At 40.8% G+C, this 16638-nt stretch overlaps 1 protein-coding gene and 1 long non-coding RNA gene across 3 annotated transcripts in view; one reads left to right on the forward strand and one right to left on the reverse strand.

The window, feature by feature from the left end:
* GNS (glucosamine (N-acetyl)-6-sulfatase) overlaps positions 1 to 6905 on the reverse strand; it is a 56701-nt gene extending 49796 nt beyond the window's left edge. The window contains exons 1-2 of the mRNA XM_023257195.2: positions 6555 to 6905; positions 1062 to 1121 (exon numbers count right to left, since the gene is read on the reverse strand). Coding sequence (XP_023112963.1) covers positions 1062 to 1121; positions 6555 to 6749 — 255 coding nt within the window. The 5' untranslated portion in view covers positions 6750 to 6905. The remainder of the gene's footprint in view (positions 1 to 1061; positions 1122 to 6554) is intronic.
* Positions 6906 to 7008: 103 nt separating this feature from the next.
* Positions 7009 to 15731, forward strand: LOC123386630. Of its 2 annotated transcripts, none has more exons than XR_006600834.1 (3): positions 7009 to 7160; positions 7858 to 8079; positions 10933 to 15731. It is a non-coding gene; the product is annotated as an uncharacterized LOC123386630 (long non-coding RNA). The 2 variants fall into 2 exon arrangements; XR_006600835.1 differs by having other exon boundaries at positions 7010 to 7200.
* The last annotated feature ends 907 nt before the right edge of the window (positions 15732 to 16638 follow it).

Below are 16638 nucleotides of genomic sequence, written 5' to 3' on the forward strand. Positions count from 1 at the left end.
AGACAGTTCAGAAAAGCATTCAGTGACAAGTATTAAGCCCTTGTCTCGTTCCTAACAGCAATGCTCTGAGTCTTTCACCTCAGCTATAAGGCGTCGTATGCTATTTGTTTGAAATACTCATCACAGTAAGGATGCACTTTTATCAGCGTAATAAACTACCAGGAAAGGATGCTAAATATCGGAGGACTCTCAAGCATCTATTAACATGAACATCACATTTTTCATTTTTCAACTACTGATCTTGTTGGTGAACAGTATAATAACCACCATTATGTAGTACTATGAGTCAAGTGCTTGTGTTACATGTACCAATTAATTTAACATCACAAAGACCTTGAGATAGGGTTTAGTACTCCCATTTACAAGTGGGGAGACCAAGGGCCACAAACCTGCCCAAGGTCCACAGTTAGAAAAGAGGTAGAGATGGCATTCAAACTAGGTGATCCAGCTCCAGGCTCTGTGCTCTTAAGCACAACACTGTGCTGGTGTTTAATGGATTTCCTGCTAAGCTAGACTACTACTTACTCGGTTATGTGCATGGTTCCTGAATTTTGTTAGTATTTTATTACGGATTTTTACATCCGTCTTTATACACACGTATATATTTGTACCTCACGTACACACATACGTGAATATACATACACACACAGATGTCAGTTTTGTTTGGTTGCTATTATCTTTCTCAGGTTTGACTATCAGGGTTAACTGGACTTTTGTAACATGGCCTGCAAGCATTTACCACAAGGCAATTTACATAGCATGAATGTTACATGACTCCTAACATCCATTTTCAAACCTCCAACAATGACGTTTTGAAACAAAATTCTCTGGTTCTGAGCTATAGAGCAAACTGGCTTAGACAATATCTACAATTAACGTTCAATTAGTAAAAAGTGATGCTTCAATTAAAAGAATTTAAATCACATTAAATAAGGTTCTTCCTTTAAATCAGGCATCTAACTAGGAAAAAAACCACATAGATTACACTAGATTACCCGAAAGAGAGTGTTTCTTCCTAGAACATGAACAGGAAGTCTCACAAAATTAAATTCAAAACTTACAGCACTGGAGAAGGTCATCCCCATTTCTCCAATGAGAGCCTTGGTTTTTTTTAGTGGTGTCTGCAAAGTAAATAATTATCTGTTAAACCATTTCCTCCAATAAACGAAAACACACAGACCAAAACTCATGGTTTTTGCATCTTACTCGCAATTATCAGCTCCATCAGACACTAAGAAACCACCAAGAGTCCTGTGTGATTCTTGAGATGAACCAAACAGGTTTGGTTACAGTCAGTTATGTCCCATGCAAAAGTTCAGAGGGGTCATAATGCTTGCAGGAAGGGAACGTTCACAGCTGACAGCATTATTCCAGCAATGCTGATTTCAATGGGATGAAATTTTGGTGCTCTCATTCGTCACCAGCCCCCTTACAAGATAGATAGGGCAGATCTTTATTAATTCATCTTTAGAAGCAGGCTGTGGGATAGGATATGAAAGGAGCCTTCCACCCTTTAAAACAGAAATAACACTTAGATTCTCAAGGCCAGATAAAGCCCTGAGGCCCAGAAGAGGACTCAAATATCACACATTCAGTAGTGGAGCCTAAATCATGCTTTTCAGATATAAGCTCAGAACCCTGTGCACTAGACCAATCACCACCTCAGGTAAGGACTTGAACTAGGTGGCAAATAGTAGAACAATTAATCTCAAATCCTAGAGTGAGGATAAAAGTATGAAGGTCATTTAAATACAAATAAAAGGAACACTAACAATATTCAGATTCCAGACAAAAAGAGACTCAGTTTAGTTGTATTATATGAATCAGTTCACAATGTTATTGAAGCACTTTTTAAATATGAGACCATATTCCGTGCAGTTCAAGTATATCTTATTGTTTAATAATTCCTTAAAAATAATCTAAATATATGTTAACAAGGGTCTTGTTTACAATACTATATAAATCACTCTCTCCCACTGATTTCTATAGATAGTAAAAGATACAAGGGACCCATAAACTCGAAAGGATGAGAATTCTAACTTATTCAAGAAGACCTTTCATAATTTCATGAGTAGATCCATAATAGGTTCCCAGGAAATGCTACAAATACATAAGGTCTTCGCTAACCTTCAGAGGCAATGTTACTGGCTATGATCTCCCACAAAACATCACTGGGTGGTTATCTTTAGGTAAAGAATACTGGGCTGACTGAAACCCTGGGGTGATGAAAAATCTGAGTTATGACGACACAGGGAGGGGAAATGAGAATACAAAGTGTCAGTGGGGAAAAGGACTACGTGAGTTGATTATATGGGACTTAATCCTCAAACTGTCTGGTCAACACGCAAAGCTCCTGAAGAGTATCTGATTTATAGTAAGACTATACTGTGTCATTTTTTTGTTTTTGAGAGAGAGTGCGTGTGGTGGAGGGGCAGAGACAGAGAGAGAATCCCAAGCAGGCTCCATGCCCAGCACAGAGCCCGACGCGGGGCTCAACCTCACATTCCTAAGATCATAACCTGAGCTGAAATCGAACCAGATGCTTAACCAACTGAGCCACCCACATGCCCCTACACCGTGTGATTATAGCCTACTTATTCAACACTTAATAATTTATCAGTGTGTCAGGCACTGATCTAGGCAATGATGGATCAAAGACAGAAGGTGCTTGCCCTCATGACCTTTGTATTCTTGGAGACTTTAACAGGTAAATAATCATTTCAGGCAGTGAAAAGCACTACGAGCAGAGTAAACCAGGATGATGTGCTTACAGCTGGTGGGAGGAAAGGGGGAAACTACTTTAGATGGGTGGTCAGGAGAAGCCTCTCTCAGCAGGTAACTTTGGTGCTTAGCATCACATGACAAGGAGGTCAGCCAGGCAAAGATCCAGGAGAAGGTGTTTTCAGGCTGAGTGAATAGGAAGTACGAGGGCTGCCAGAAAAGGAAAGAGGCACATGTGAGGAATAGAAAGAAGGCGAATATGGCAGAAGCAGCACAGCAAGTAAAGGAGACTGTGGTGTTAGACAAGGTCAAAGCATCAGGCAGGAGCCAGCAGATGATGCAAGGCTGCACAGGAACACAGATTCTAATGGAAGTAAGACATTTACATTAAGGACCATAATTTTTATACTGCTAACACCAGTGTGGTGATAACCATCATCTATGCTTCATCAAACAAATCCTTTTTTTTTTTTTTTAAAGTTCACGGATTTATTTTTGAAAGAGACAGTGTGAGCAGGGGAGGAGCAGAGAGACTGAGAGAGAATCCCAAGCAGGCTCTGCACGGTCACCACAGAGCCCCATGCCGGGCTCAAACTCACAAACTGTGAGATCATGACCTGAGCTGAAATCAAGAGTTGGACGCTTAACCGACTAAGCCACCCAGATGCCCCAAATAAATCCTAGACGAGAAACCCCACTGTATTGAAGATGTGTGTCCATGCTAATCTGAATACTAAAACGGAGCCTTAAGATGTAAGAAAAGACAGCTGCAAGGCTGGTCAGGTAAAGGATGTACAATACTGTTTAAGCAGCAGCCAATCTTATACCTGAATATAGGTAGATGTGTTATACTTTAACTCATCCAAAGCAAACCCCTTCCATAAAAATCCTAAGGAGTCATTTACTTTCTTGGTTCCTGTGTACAGCTGCTCTGGAATAAAGTTTTAACAATTCTAAAAAAAAAAATCTATGGCTAATTTTTCTTTTAACAACCACTTTTAAAGACCTCTTTGGTTTAAATAAAGCAAACACGTGATGCCGTCTTCTCCTACATCTCATCATGACTCCTTCCCTCGTTTCCTTGAAATTCCGACCAAGTGTCACTTTTTCCAGAGTGAATGATTTTACAAAAGAGCAACCTGTGCCTCTGTGAAGCACACTGGGTCCATCACACCATAACAACATTCAAGCAAAATCAAGAAATAGGAACTGTTCCCAAAGCAAGAGCCCCAAAGTCCCACAGGTGACACCTGTAAACAAATACAGTGAAACGTTAAAGATGATGCAGAAAAGGCTATTTCAAAGATGACCAAAAGATTCTACATGAAACAACAATCACACAAATGCTATAATCCTTTGACCTGAGCTAGTCTGGTGGACTGTTTATTTTGCCAACTGTGGCCGCAATTCACAATCTTTTTTGAGTCAGAGACTTCACTATCTCCATAAAAGATAATACACAGACTTTTACATGTAAATTAAGGATTTCCGTGACCCCACCGGTGCCCCTCAGTATCATCTAAAGAATCTCTCATCTGTGGTAGAAGTGTCTATGCTGATGTGGACACGTGGAATGGCATCTGGTAAGTCACTATTACCACACTGTTCTAGAATAGGAGAAAAACGGGGCTCTGAGATCATAAGACACCAGATTTTGCCCCTTATTAGCTATGTGAACTTTGGCCAAGTTACTTAACCCCCTCTCAGTGTTAGTCTCCTCTTATTTAAGGAAAGGATAATACCTACAGCAGAGGACTCCTGTAATGACTGAAGCACAAGTTTAATACTTCACACTCTTAACTGGCTCCAGTAGGTTTTCAAACAGTTATTGTCTTAGTGCTTTCCCTTCAAGTCCTCTTTAACAACTAGTGGTAGAATATTCTGAAAAAGGCTAAAAGAGAAGGCAGAATACTCCAGAGAGCTGGAAGCATTAAATTTGACTTGTGCCCTCCACTCCATTTTGGCTCGTCTCTCTAGTACAAACGCCTATAAAAAAGAATCTGCTACTGGTTTAGAGAAGCAAACACAACACGCTAGGGGAAAAAGAGCTCAAATATATACAGACCACATCTGTGGTCCCTAAGAACTAAGACAATTCTGAACTCCTTACATTTTAGTGATAAAGTTTTGTTTTCACCAGAGATGTGAAAGCTTGACCTTTTAATTGTTTTAGTCACTATGCTATTACTAATTTTTTTTTTTATAGAGATGGCTTGCTTTTTCTAGACAAAACGTTAAAAAAAATTTTTTTTTAATGTTTACTTACTTTCAGAGAGAGAATGCTCACGCTCAAGAGTGTGCACAAGAAGGGCAGAGAGAGAGGGAGAAAGAGAATCCAAAGCAGGCTCGGCAATGATAGTGCAGAGCCCAATGTTGGGGCTGGATCTCAGGAAACGTGACATCATGACCTGACCCAAAATCAAGACTTGGGACGCTTAACCAACGGAGCCACCCAGGCGCCCCCTAGACAAAATACCTCAAGGGAATTTTATGAGAAGGGTAAGAGCAGTGGTTGAAATGGAAAGAACAAAGTAAATTCCAGGAGAGCATTTAAGTCAAGACTCTTCAATGTCAATGTGGCTGAGTGGAAACCAAAAGGCAACGAGGCATATGTGGCAGGAAGAAGCATGGAGTCAAAATGCAAGGATCTTAAACATCAACTAGAAAAGAGTCTCATAGCTGTGGACACAGCCCCTGAGTAAGAAATAACATCTTAATCCATAACCCTTTAATATACATATAGATTGTATACTTTGCCCCATGTGCCACACCAACATTTTCTATTCTACTTTATTCCACAGGAAAGTAAAAATGCTGTTAGCTACTCACTAAACCGATTTCACAACTCACTCATGGGTTGCAGTCAGCTGCAGGACAGTGAGGTAGGAAATTCCCACACAGTGTAAATTAGGAACCTCTTGCCTGAAGTGTTTTCATAGTCTCAACATTAAGCTGAAAGCAACAAGAGAACTGAAAGGAAGAAAAAAATAAAGCAGACCTTTAAAAAAAAAAAAAAAAAAAAAAGCCATACCCAGGATCAGAGCACTGAGGGTTTCAACTACTTAAGCGCCTTGGGAAAGCCACTCTCTGGGGCCTCCGTGACTAGGGGGCTGGCTGAGTGCTCCTGAAGGTCGTAAATTCCAGATCTCTAAGATACAGAAGCAAAATGAACTCCGGGCAAGAACGAAGTCTCATGACAAAACATTTAAAATGGAACACGGACAGCAGTAGCCAATGCAGCAGCCAGGTGTTCAATCAGGCTAATTGAATTTTCTTGATTGTTGCGAGGCAAAAGGCTCCCTGAGTAGTTGACAACCTACCTACCGGATTAGTTCATCTCGGCATTGATTTTACAAATAAATATCAGGCACAGACATTGTACACAGGGACAAATTCAGAGGTGGCCTAGGTCCTTCACAGAGAGGGCTGGACTTGACCTCTGATCCTTCAAACCAAAAGAAGAGCAATAAAAGTTTGCGTGCTTTTAGCCAGCACCTGCTCCTCGGTGGCTCAGCCCATCCCTAACTGGCGTCCACATGGTTCATTTTGAGCTGTAAACGCGAGCTCCGCAGCACTAAGGTCCAGACTAGAAGCTCCGTGTGGTGCGTGCAGGTGTCTATTCAAACAGACGCGAGACAGAGACGCGGGAGAAAGAGGAAATAGAGTCCTGCAGCCCCTGAACTTCCGTAAGGGGTCCGGCGTGGCAAAAGCGAACCTCTCCCGGGGGGAAAAGCTGCCAGCTGAGGGAATTGGGGTGGGTACGGCGAAAGAGGGCAAGGAAACTGGGGGTCAGCCCGGGAGATGGAGGGGCGGGGCAGAAATAGAAGAGTTACCATGCCGCCGAGCACTTCGTCCTGGTCGTCGGTGAGGAGCAGCACCACATTGGGCCTCCGAGAACCCGCCGCCACCCCAGAGACCCCCAGGCAGCTGCCCAGCAGCAGCAGCAGCAGCAGCGCTGGGCTGCAGGAAGGCAGGTGACGGGGGTTGTCCCGCCGGGGCCCAGTTGGGGCCAGAGGCAGGAGCCACATGGCGGACACGGCGCCGGGGCGGCCCCGGGACCGAGTGGAGGGAGGCGCAGGTGTCTGAAAGGCAAGACGAGAAGGACCTGCAGGAAGAAAGGGATTGCACGGGAAAGGCCCCGGGGCTGGGGTCAGGCGTTTTCTCCCCTAGCACGATCACGTGAGCCGGGGACTGGAGGCGGAGCACACCGAGCAATCACGTGAAGAGCGATAGGGTAGGGCTGCGGGCGGAAGGGGAGGGAGGACGGACCACCCGGCCGGAAACCGGAAGTGGGCGAAAAAAAGGTCCGAGAGCCGGACCTGGACTTGCTTCATTCTCAGGCTGGGGTTGGGTTCTTGGGGGACGTGAAGCTTAATGGTTGGTGTAAGGTTTAAAATGGAGAGAAGATAAGATGGAATGGAGGAGAGAATCAGCTCACAGTAAGCGATTAAGAGAAGAGAGAAATGAACCTACCGCATAGTAAGATCAGCTGGTGGGCGAAGTCGGCTCTGTCATATTTAATCTCCGAGTCCACACTCACTGATGGCCTTATAGTTAATCATTTCTAATTTTCTCTACAACCCACCTACTAAATTTGGAGCTGGATACCAGATTAGCATTCTTAATTTCAAGCCTCGGCTGATAACATGATTTCAAACAAGCAAACGATTTAGAGATATCCTGACAGCCTAATGTTCCTTGGTGAATTTTTTAATATTTACCCTAATAGTCTTCGGTGAATTTTTGAAAGCCGTCTTAGAGGTTGTTGGAGGATATGCATATTGAACAAAAACGAAACCCCTGAAACAGTCACCCAACCACATTAAGTAATGTTTGGGGGAACAAATTCCATGAAACTAGGACTATAAATATTTCTGTGGTAGCTCTAGAACAGCTTTATCTCAACTCTCTGTTGAAGTCTATAAAAACAGAATTATCCCTGGCAGGGTGAAGGGTCAAGGCTTATTTCCAATTCAGAACAACAACTAGTACCTCCTGGCTCCTAACAAAGTGTATTTTCTCTAAGTACTATCCTATTGTGAGGTAAAAATAATTGTGGAAATACATTGAAATGTCACATGTACAACTATAAGATTTATGCAAAAGGAAGTGTTGCCTTTTTTTTTTTTTTAATAGATTTACAGAAGGCAAGACAATCTTTACAAAGTGAAGTGAAGTTCCACTGCAAGAAAAATTATGCTGGGAATCTGGTCAGAGTAGTTCCCAGATGGCCATGGTACTGGGTAACAGCCTCAAGCTGGGCTCATTTTGCAAGCTGGTGGAATAACTCCTAGGAAATCAAAGACTTCCGGGAAGACTTCTGGCACAAAAAAAGAACCTGCTTCCATGCCCCACATTGTAAGATTATATCACTGTTCTTATTTCAAGGCTAGATTATAAAGTATGGTGGTAGAGACTTTACAATTAGGTGCCAACTTTATTCCAAATGCTAGGCATCTGGAACTTGCAATCTAGTTGCAGAGAGATATACAATCTAATAATCACAGAAGTGTATTATTAGAAAGAAGGAGACACTTTGTGAAGGAAAAGTAAAAAGTGCAATGAGCATTTAAGGAGGTGGGGGGCTGACCGAATTTATGATAGGCTAAAGAAGTAAACTTTCAGTGTCCATGTGAAGTTTAAATAGGAGATGACTTGTTAATGGAATGGTTCGGTGGTAGAATGTCTCCTAGGCACAGTACAGTATGTGCAAACGTCCTGAGGTGGTGCATTCAAAGAACTAAAAGATGCCAGTGTAGTTGGAGCAGAGGGAGAGAAGGAGAGGGAGAGGTAGACAGGACCCAGATCCTATGTTAAAGATTTTGGTCTTCATCTAAAGCTAATGGGAAATCACTGGAAGAATAGGGGAGAAAAAATATATGTGAATTTTATAAGATCCTTTATGCTGTGGCATGGTGTACAGATTAGAAGAGGACAAGAATGGATAAAGGTCAATTAGGTGGAGAGATGATGATAACAGGAACAAATCAGATTATGTGGGGCATGAAGCTTATATGTATACAAGTTGGCAAGGGTGGCTCCTTAAAAAGAATAATAGTTACAAATACAAAATTAGGTACAAAGTGAATTTTTTTTAGGCTAAGAAAGAAATACCAGTATTATCAATTTTTAAAAGTTGAAAAATATTGCAAATTACAAATGCAAAATTTTAAAACAGTATTTTTTATTAATTTTTTTTGATGTTTATTTATTTTTGAGAGAGAGAGAGACACGGACACTCAGAATCCGAAGCAGGCTCCAGGCTCTGAGCTGTCAGCACAGAGCCCGATGCAGGGCTCACACTCACAATAAAAAATATTTTTATTAGTGAACTACCAGATACATCTCTCCATGTTTTTTTCCCCTACATTTTATGACTATGTACCCTTCAATCATCTTTTATATGACGGTGGCTTTGTAATATTCTATAGAGAGAATAGGAAGATAATTTAGTCTTTTCTCTGGTATAGTTGATCAGTATTTGATTTTTATTACTGATAGTTCAGAAGAATTTTTTTTTCATCCTCGCAGTTCATTGTTGGTTATACACATACACGCTCACACACACTTATTGTAATCATGTATTACGAGTTTATGTTGTCTTCATTTATGTCAACTTGAGGTCAAATCAGAAATTTAAATATTTTTAATGAGCTTATATGATTTTCTTCACAAATTGATTATCAAAAAATTCACCGGCCTGTTTATTACTTTCATTTGCAATTTATCTTTTCATTTTAGACAATTACTGTCTTTGTTATCTGAAAAAAATTATTACTATTTACTTCTCAATGTCAAGATAATTTCTTTTGATTTTCTCACTCATCTTTACCACTTTAATTTCATATTTATTAATTTTTTACCCTCAATTTTATATCAGTACTTTAGTAAAATAAATTTACGAATGACCTGAGAAGGTGCCCACTATGTACATCCACATTAGGAGTTTGTAATTTATCACATCTTTAATTGAAATGTTCCAAAGTGTCTTTCTAAATTGTAGTTAAAAATGTTATATTTGGGTTTTATCAACTGTTGAATAAGTTCTTACATCTCATTTGTGTTTTGGTTTGTCTTTTGAGTCATTGAAAATATATTTTAGAGTCCTTAAATTTTCTTTGAGCCTGTGTTGCAAGGCTTGAACACTTTTATAATGGGCAGACCATTTCATTATAGTTAGATGCTTTAAGGAAAAATCCAACTTGGCATATATGTTTAAAAGATCAAGAAAGAAAGATTCCATATAGTAGTCGAACCTGAAAATAAGATACACAACAGTCTCAGATTCTTGAAGTAGTTAACCTCAGGTGCTTTGAGGGCAGCCTTGCCTCTAACAAAATCAAGGTAGTGATTTGTGCATGGCTCATGTGCTGCAGTGGTTTTTAAAGAGCACGCAGCCCTTTGTTCAAATCATCATAATAGCTGTGCTGACATGTGACTGTAAATGCCCAACTGCAGGTTGAAATGGCTCAAATTGTTTTTCACCTTGTTGAATAAAGTCAGATAAATGTTTTCAGTTGTGTGAAAAAGTTAAAAATTGCTAATAGGAGTTCCTATTAGGGGAGTAATCCACAATAATTGACAACTGATCAGTTTGTCACATCCAGAATAGAATGTATAATGTTATTATTTGGTGTCTGGTTATATATTTGACTTACCACTCTTTAAAACATTTCCCCATCATTTAAATTAATTTGTCATAAATTGTCTTGGTAAAATAAGTCACTATTTATTTTTTAATGTTTATTTTTGAAAGAGAGAGAGAGAGATACACAGAATGTGAGCAGGGGAGGAACAGAGAGAGAGGAGACAGAATCCGAAGCAGGCTTCAGGCTCTGAGCTGTCAGCACGGAGCCCAATGCGGAGCTTGAACTCACAGACTGTGAGATCATGACCTGAGCTGAAGTCAGACGCTTAACCGACTGAGCCACCAAGGTGCCCCAATAAGTCACTCTTTAAAATGTTATCATTTTTCCTAGACCTTAAGCAAAAATGGATTAAACCCAGCTATTATTTGAAAAGTTCCCATGAAACTTCCATTATGACAACACTTCTTTTTATCATGACCTTTGAAGTAAAAATATCTTTCACTTACATATTTGACAACCTTAAGATCTCCATCTTGGACTGTGATGGAGTAATAGGGCTGGACTAACCTTCTTGCTATAAACAACCAGAAAACAGGACAAAATGTATATTTTTGCACAACAGGCAATGCAGGACTCTGATCCCTGTGTGAAAAGGAATCAACTGACCGCTTTCAACTTGGAGGCACATTCTGAACCCGGGAGCCAGAGAGAGCGTTCCATGTAGAAAGAAGATGAGTTGAGGGGACAGAGATGAAGTTTGGGGGAGGATGAGGTACTTGGAAGTTGTGGGGCAGAGTTTCAAAGAGAAGGAAAAGCTCCATTAATCTGCACAGATATCCTTTTGAGGTTTTGTTGAATACTAAGATGTGAATGTGTAGGGTGGAAGGCATCATAAGATAAGGCAACGAATAACCAAAAACATGTAAGAATTCTCAGTGGAAATATCTGAGATTCAAGTAGCCAGAAGAGTCTTCCTTGATCACTGGGAGTATTCAGTAGAGAACGCAAAAAAGTCATACCTTAGTAGTGGGGCTAAATTACCATGAGTGAAAAGTATTGTACAGCTGCAATGACAAAGTTTAAATACAAGTCTCAAAATGTGAAGCTGATCTGCAAGAACCTTAACTTGCCTGTCAGAAGAAGGACACACACACTTGAAAAGAAAACTGCAAAATCCAGATACTCAACAATATGAAATTCATAATGTCCTGCATCCAGTAATAAAAAAAAAAAATTACTACACAGAATCCCAAATAGGAAAATGTGACTGATAACCAGGGAAAAATCAGTCAACGGAAACGTAATAAATGACACAGATGAAGTAATTAACAGGTCCGGGATTTTAAAACCCCTCTTATAACGATATGTCATAGTCGAAACAGATCTAGACCGTCTGGGCACCCTGCAGAATATCGTATCTGTCCGCTGCACCCATGACATACTGATCAGGCAGGGTGAACAAGAGGCAGCTAACAGGCTGCAATCTTTGGTATGACGCATGTGCTCTCGGGAGTGGGTGATGGACCCTATGAAAATTCGGGGACTTGTCCCTTCAGTAGAGGATTGTAGGGGTCCAGGGGTGTATCCGGGTCATGGTCTCCAAGGCAAAAACAAATTGCTGCATCTTGCTTTTGTTATTACAAAGAAGGAAGCCCAGTGCTCATTCTACCTTTTTGTATTCTGTATGCAACCTATTCTACCTATGCATACTGCCTCAGCTGTATACTGAGTGACGTGGAAGGAAGGCTGCCAGCTTTGAGTGGGGCCTGGAGCAGAAAAGCACGCTACAGCAGACAGGGCTGGCTACGTTGTAATCTGTGGGGCCCAGGGTGAAGTAGTGCAGAAAAAAAGTGCCATGAAATGTACTAAAGTATAAAGCCTTTCATTTTAAAAATACTGTATTACTGGGGCACCTGGGTGGCTCAGTTAGTGAAGTGCCTGGCTCTTGATTTCAGTTCAGGTCATGATCTCATGGTTCGTGGGTTTGAGCCCCACGTTGGGCTTCCCATTGACAGCAAGAGGCCTCCTTGGGACTCTCTCTGTCTCTCTATCTCTCTCTCTCTGCCCCTCTCCCGCTCACATGAGCACATGTTCTCTCTCTCTCTCTCTTAAATAAACTTTATAAAAAAAATCTTGTATTTACTAACAAGATGCAGTGGGGGTTCTAGTGATACTTGAGTAACACCATAATCTTACAAACTGCAATTAATATTTTTGGCATTATAATTTATATATCCTATAAATAACATTTTATTAACCTGATACCTTGACTGCTAATATGATTTTTCTGGCTTGCTTTCCTGCAAATTCATTTCTTAGGCCATCAAAATGTATACTTTTAGTAACTTCATTTTCATTTGATACAACTGAAAGCAATGTCATTTGCTCTTAGCAAATGCATGATTGCAAATAATTGTTAATAATTTTTAATTTTAAGGAGGCTCTTTCTTCCAACATAACTATTACTGAAGCTGTTAATGGTATTTTATAGGCTGCATAACAAAGGGATAAATTATTGATAGATTATTTCAAAATAGAAAGTTTGTCATGTGGAACTGAATTCTTGTGGACTAATTTTTCTAAAAACATTTAAATCTTATAGATCAGTTTTATTTAGATATTAATTTAATTGTAAACGTAAGCCAAAAATTATTGTAATTTTGCAATTGTAAAATTGTTACTGGTATAATAGTTACACTGTAATGTTTCCTTTGACATTTCCTATAACTTGTGGAAGGTGTACAAGAAACCTCCAGCAGCTTCAAACTTTAAAATATTTTTTAACGTTTTATTATATATTTTTTGAGAGATAGAGCACGAGCAGGGGATGGGCAGAGAGAGAGGGAGACAAAGAATCAGAAGCAGGCTCCAGGCTGTCAGCACAGAGCCTGATGTGGGGCTAGAACCCATGAACCATGAGATTATGACCTGAGCTGAAGTTAGATGCTCAACGGACTGAGCCAACAGGGTGCCCCAGCTTCAAACTTTTATATACAGCAATTCAAGGTGCCTGTCTATTCATTCTATCACAGCATCTTCAATTATAAGGCAAAATTACTTTTAAATTCTTTTCATCATTAATAATTGGTTCATCTGGACTTTCACACGAAAATGGTGTTATTTTCTATTTGTAAGCTTGTGGATATTTGTTTTGCCATGTTGCGGAAGTTTTCTAAACTCCGAAGAATTCTAAACTCTTAACTCTAATAATTCAATGAATTCTCTGATTTGTTTTATTACGATGTTCACATGTGTGCTTTTATTTCATAATAATTTGCTGGCAAAATGTATTGCCTGAAAGCAAGCAGTTCCCATCCTAGCTCTCAAATATTTGTGCAAATACCACAAAGATGGGATCTGGGGAGCAGATGGGGATCCCCACAACAGGTCCCAGCCTTGGCCTTGTGTAGAGCCTCTTTCCCTTCCTGCTGCTGTTGCTACCACTGCTGCTTCTCCACTGTTCTCTCTGCTGTTGCTGCCTCCAGTTTGGGCTCTGGTCTTTTTCTGACCCTTCTGGGGCCTGAGACTCCCTGGACCGCCCTGAGGCATTCCCTGTGACAATTGCTTTGTGCCTGGCTGCTGCTTGTGGCATCCTTTGTCCTGGTTTATCTCTTCTGCTTATGCATGTCCCATTGCACTTTATTTTCAAAACACAAGTTCAAAGATAAAATTGTTAGTAATTTCAAGGTGGTGACCACAAAGCATCAGGCCAGGTGTGGGTACCTTCTCAGAATGATGCTCTGTGCAACTACAGGGTTCACATCTTAAAGTCTGTCCTGGTGGCAGATCCAGCCCCGTGACGCATGTAAGCCTTCTGCTTGGGCCATACACTCTGGCAGACCCTATGGTATTCCGGGTGCAGGGATGAGAAAAGGTGCAATGTGGAACAAGCCCCAGTGGGAAAATGTTATCTGCAGCAGGATTACGCATCTTTTGAAAAATAACTCCCGGTGTACTGAGCCCTGATAGAGATGGAACTCTTGGCCATGAGACACCAAATGACCATGCGTCCTGTACTGCCCACCATGAGTTGGGTCCTCTTGGATCTACCAAGTTGAAGTTGGTTAGGATCAGCAGTAATTTCACATAAGATGAAATATTACCTCTGGAACCAAGCATGAGCAAGACTAGAGGGAATAAACAATTGCATGAGTAGGTAGCCCAGACTCTCAGATTGCTCCGCAGGGTTACTGGAGTACCCCTCTCTCAGCTCAGACCTCAGGTACTGTATGACCAGCCAAAGGAGGAGGAGAAAGTCAGAGCCTGGTTTATGGATAGAACAGCTTGGTACATTCATGCAAGGTGGAAATGGATGATGAGTTGCAGCCTCACTTGGGGCTGGCCTTGAACGACAGTGGTAAGAGAAAACCGTCCTAAATGGGCACGGCTTTGGTGCACCTGACCATCCAGGTTGTGTGGCAAGGGAAGTGGTCTGACATTAGAATAGTATATGCATTCATTGGTAGTGGTGAATGGCCTTGGCTGGTCCCGTCGTGGGTATGGAAGGAGAATGACTGGAAGATTGTAGATAGGGAGGTCTGAGGTAGAGGCAAAAGCATGGACATCTAGGAACAGGCACAAAGTGTGATGATCTTTGTGTGACATGTTTATGCCCACCAGAAAGCACTCGCTATGGAAGAGGCACTAAACAATGAATTATACAAAATAGCTTGGTCATTTTAGGTTAACCACCCTTTGTCAGTGGCCACCTAAACGTTGGCATGGTAGGCACCGCACGCTCAAAGAATGTCACGTGATTACAGGTGGGCTAGCAGAAGTTTGGCTCCCAGCTGATACGCATTGAGCAATCACAGTTTTTTACTATTACGAAGAAAAAGTTATGTTCTGTCACTTGGAAATCTAGTGTAACAATCATTAATTAAACAGTAAGATTAGATCTCCAAAGTTCCTCTTAACACGAAATTTCATGACTTAAATGTCATTCATAATTAATAGCCCTTATTTTTAAATGTTTATTTCTGAGAGAGAGGGTGTGTGCACGCAGGGGAGGTGCAGAGAGAAGGGGACAGAGGATCTGAAGTGGGTTCTGTGCTGACAGCAGAGAGGCCAACACGGGGCTTGAACCCTTGAACCGTGAGATCATGACTTGAGCCGAACCAACGAAGTCTGACTTAACCAACTGAGCCACTCAGGCTCCCCTAATAGCCCTTGTTTATTGACTAACTACTATGTATCACTATGTATTTCCTAAGGTCTATCGAAGGCTTGATGGTTTTTAAAAGTAATAAAATCCCTTTTAAACCTGGCATCCCAGCTTTTTGGATTGAAAAATATGAGTCTTCCGCATGTCTAGTTATTAAACTGAAAACGGAGATTATTGTAGTCCAAGCATATAAATAAATTGTAATCAGCAAAAATAAAGAGCAAAAATGAGCTTCCATGAGCAGAAGCTGAAACCAAGCCATGACTTTTTGAATTTCTCTTATGCCTGGGAATGAGAAATCCCGGAAGGATTAGAGTAAAAGATTCAATGCTAGATATTAGAAATCAGCCATTCTGAGCATAATCAAAGCTTTCATCATAGCAATTCATTATTTATGTGTGTGTCTTAACATGGTGAAAAAATTATCAAATTATCAAAAATGTTGAGAGTCTTGTTAAGGTAGTTTTGTTTTTTTTTTCTAGTTACCTTTAATGTTTATTCATTTTTGGTGTAGAGGGACAGAGTGCAAACAGAGGAGAGGCAGAGAGAGGGAGACACAGAACCCAAAGCACACTCCAGGCTCTGAGTTGTCAGTACAAAGCCCTACTCGGGCTCAAACCCACAAACCATGAGATCATGACCTGAGCTGAAGTCAGACTCTTCACTGAGTGAGCCACCCAGGAGCCTCTTGTTAGGGTAGTTTTTTTTTTTTTTTAAACGTTTATTTATTTTTAAGACAGAGAGAGACAGAGCATGAAAGGGGGAGGGTCAGAAAGAGGGAGACACAGAATCTGAAACAGGCTCCAGGCTCTGAGCTGTCAGCACAGAGCCTGACACAGGGCTCGAACTCACGGACTGTGAGATCATGACCTGAGCCGAAGTTGGCCGCTTAACCGACTGAGCCACCCAGGCGCCTCTTGTTAGGGTAGTTTTAAGTGACAGGTATCAAAAGGTTATTGGCAAGACCCCAGTGCCTGTTTGGAAATTTTAAATGTTCACAGCCTGTAGTTTGCACACTAGATTTACGTAAATTGTATTCTATAAATTGTAGTAAATTGTACTCAATATAGGTGCTTCTTAGATCCTTGTAAATATAATGTATCACTAGACCTTATATCTGGCATAAAGTAGTTAGTATAATTATTTAAATATTGAAACTAAGTT

Source organism: Felis catus, chromosome B4, assembly GCF_018350175.1.
Source record: "Felis catus isolate Fca126 chromosome B4, F.catus_Fca126_mat1.0, whole genome shotgun sequence".
NCBI lineage: Eukaryota > Metazoa > Chordata > Mammalia > Carnivora > Felidae > Felis > Felis catus.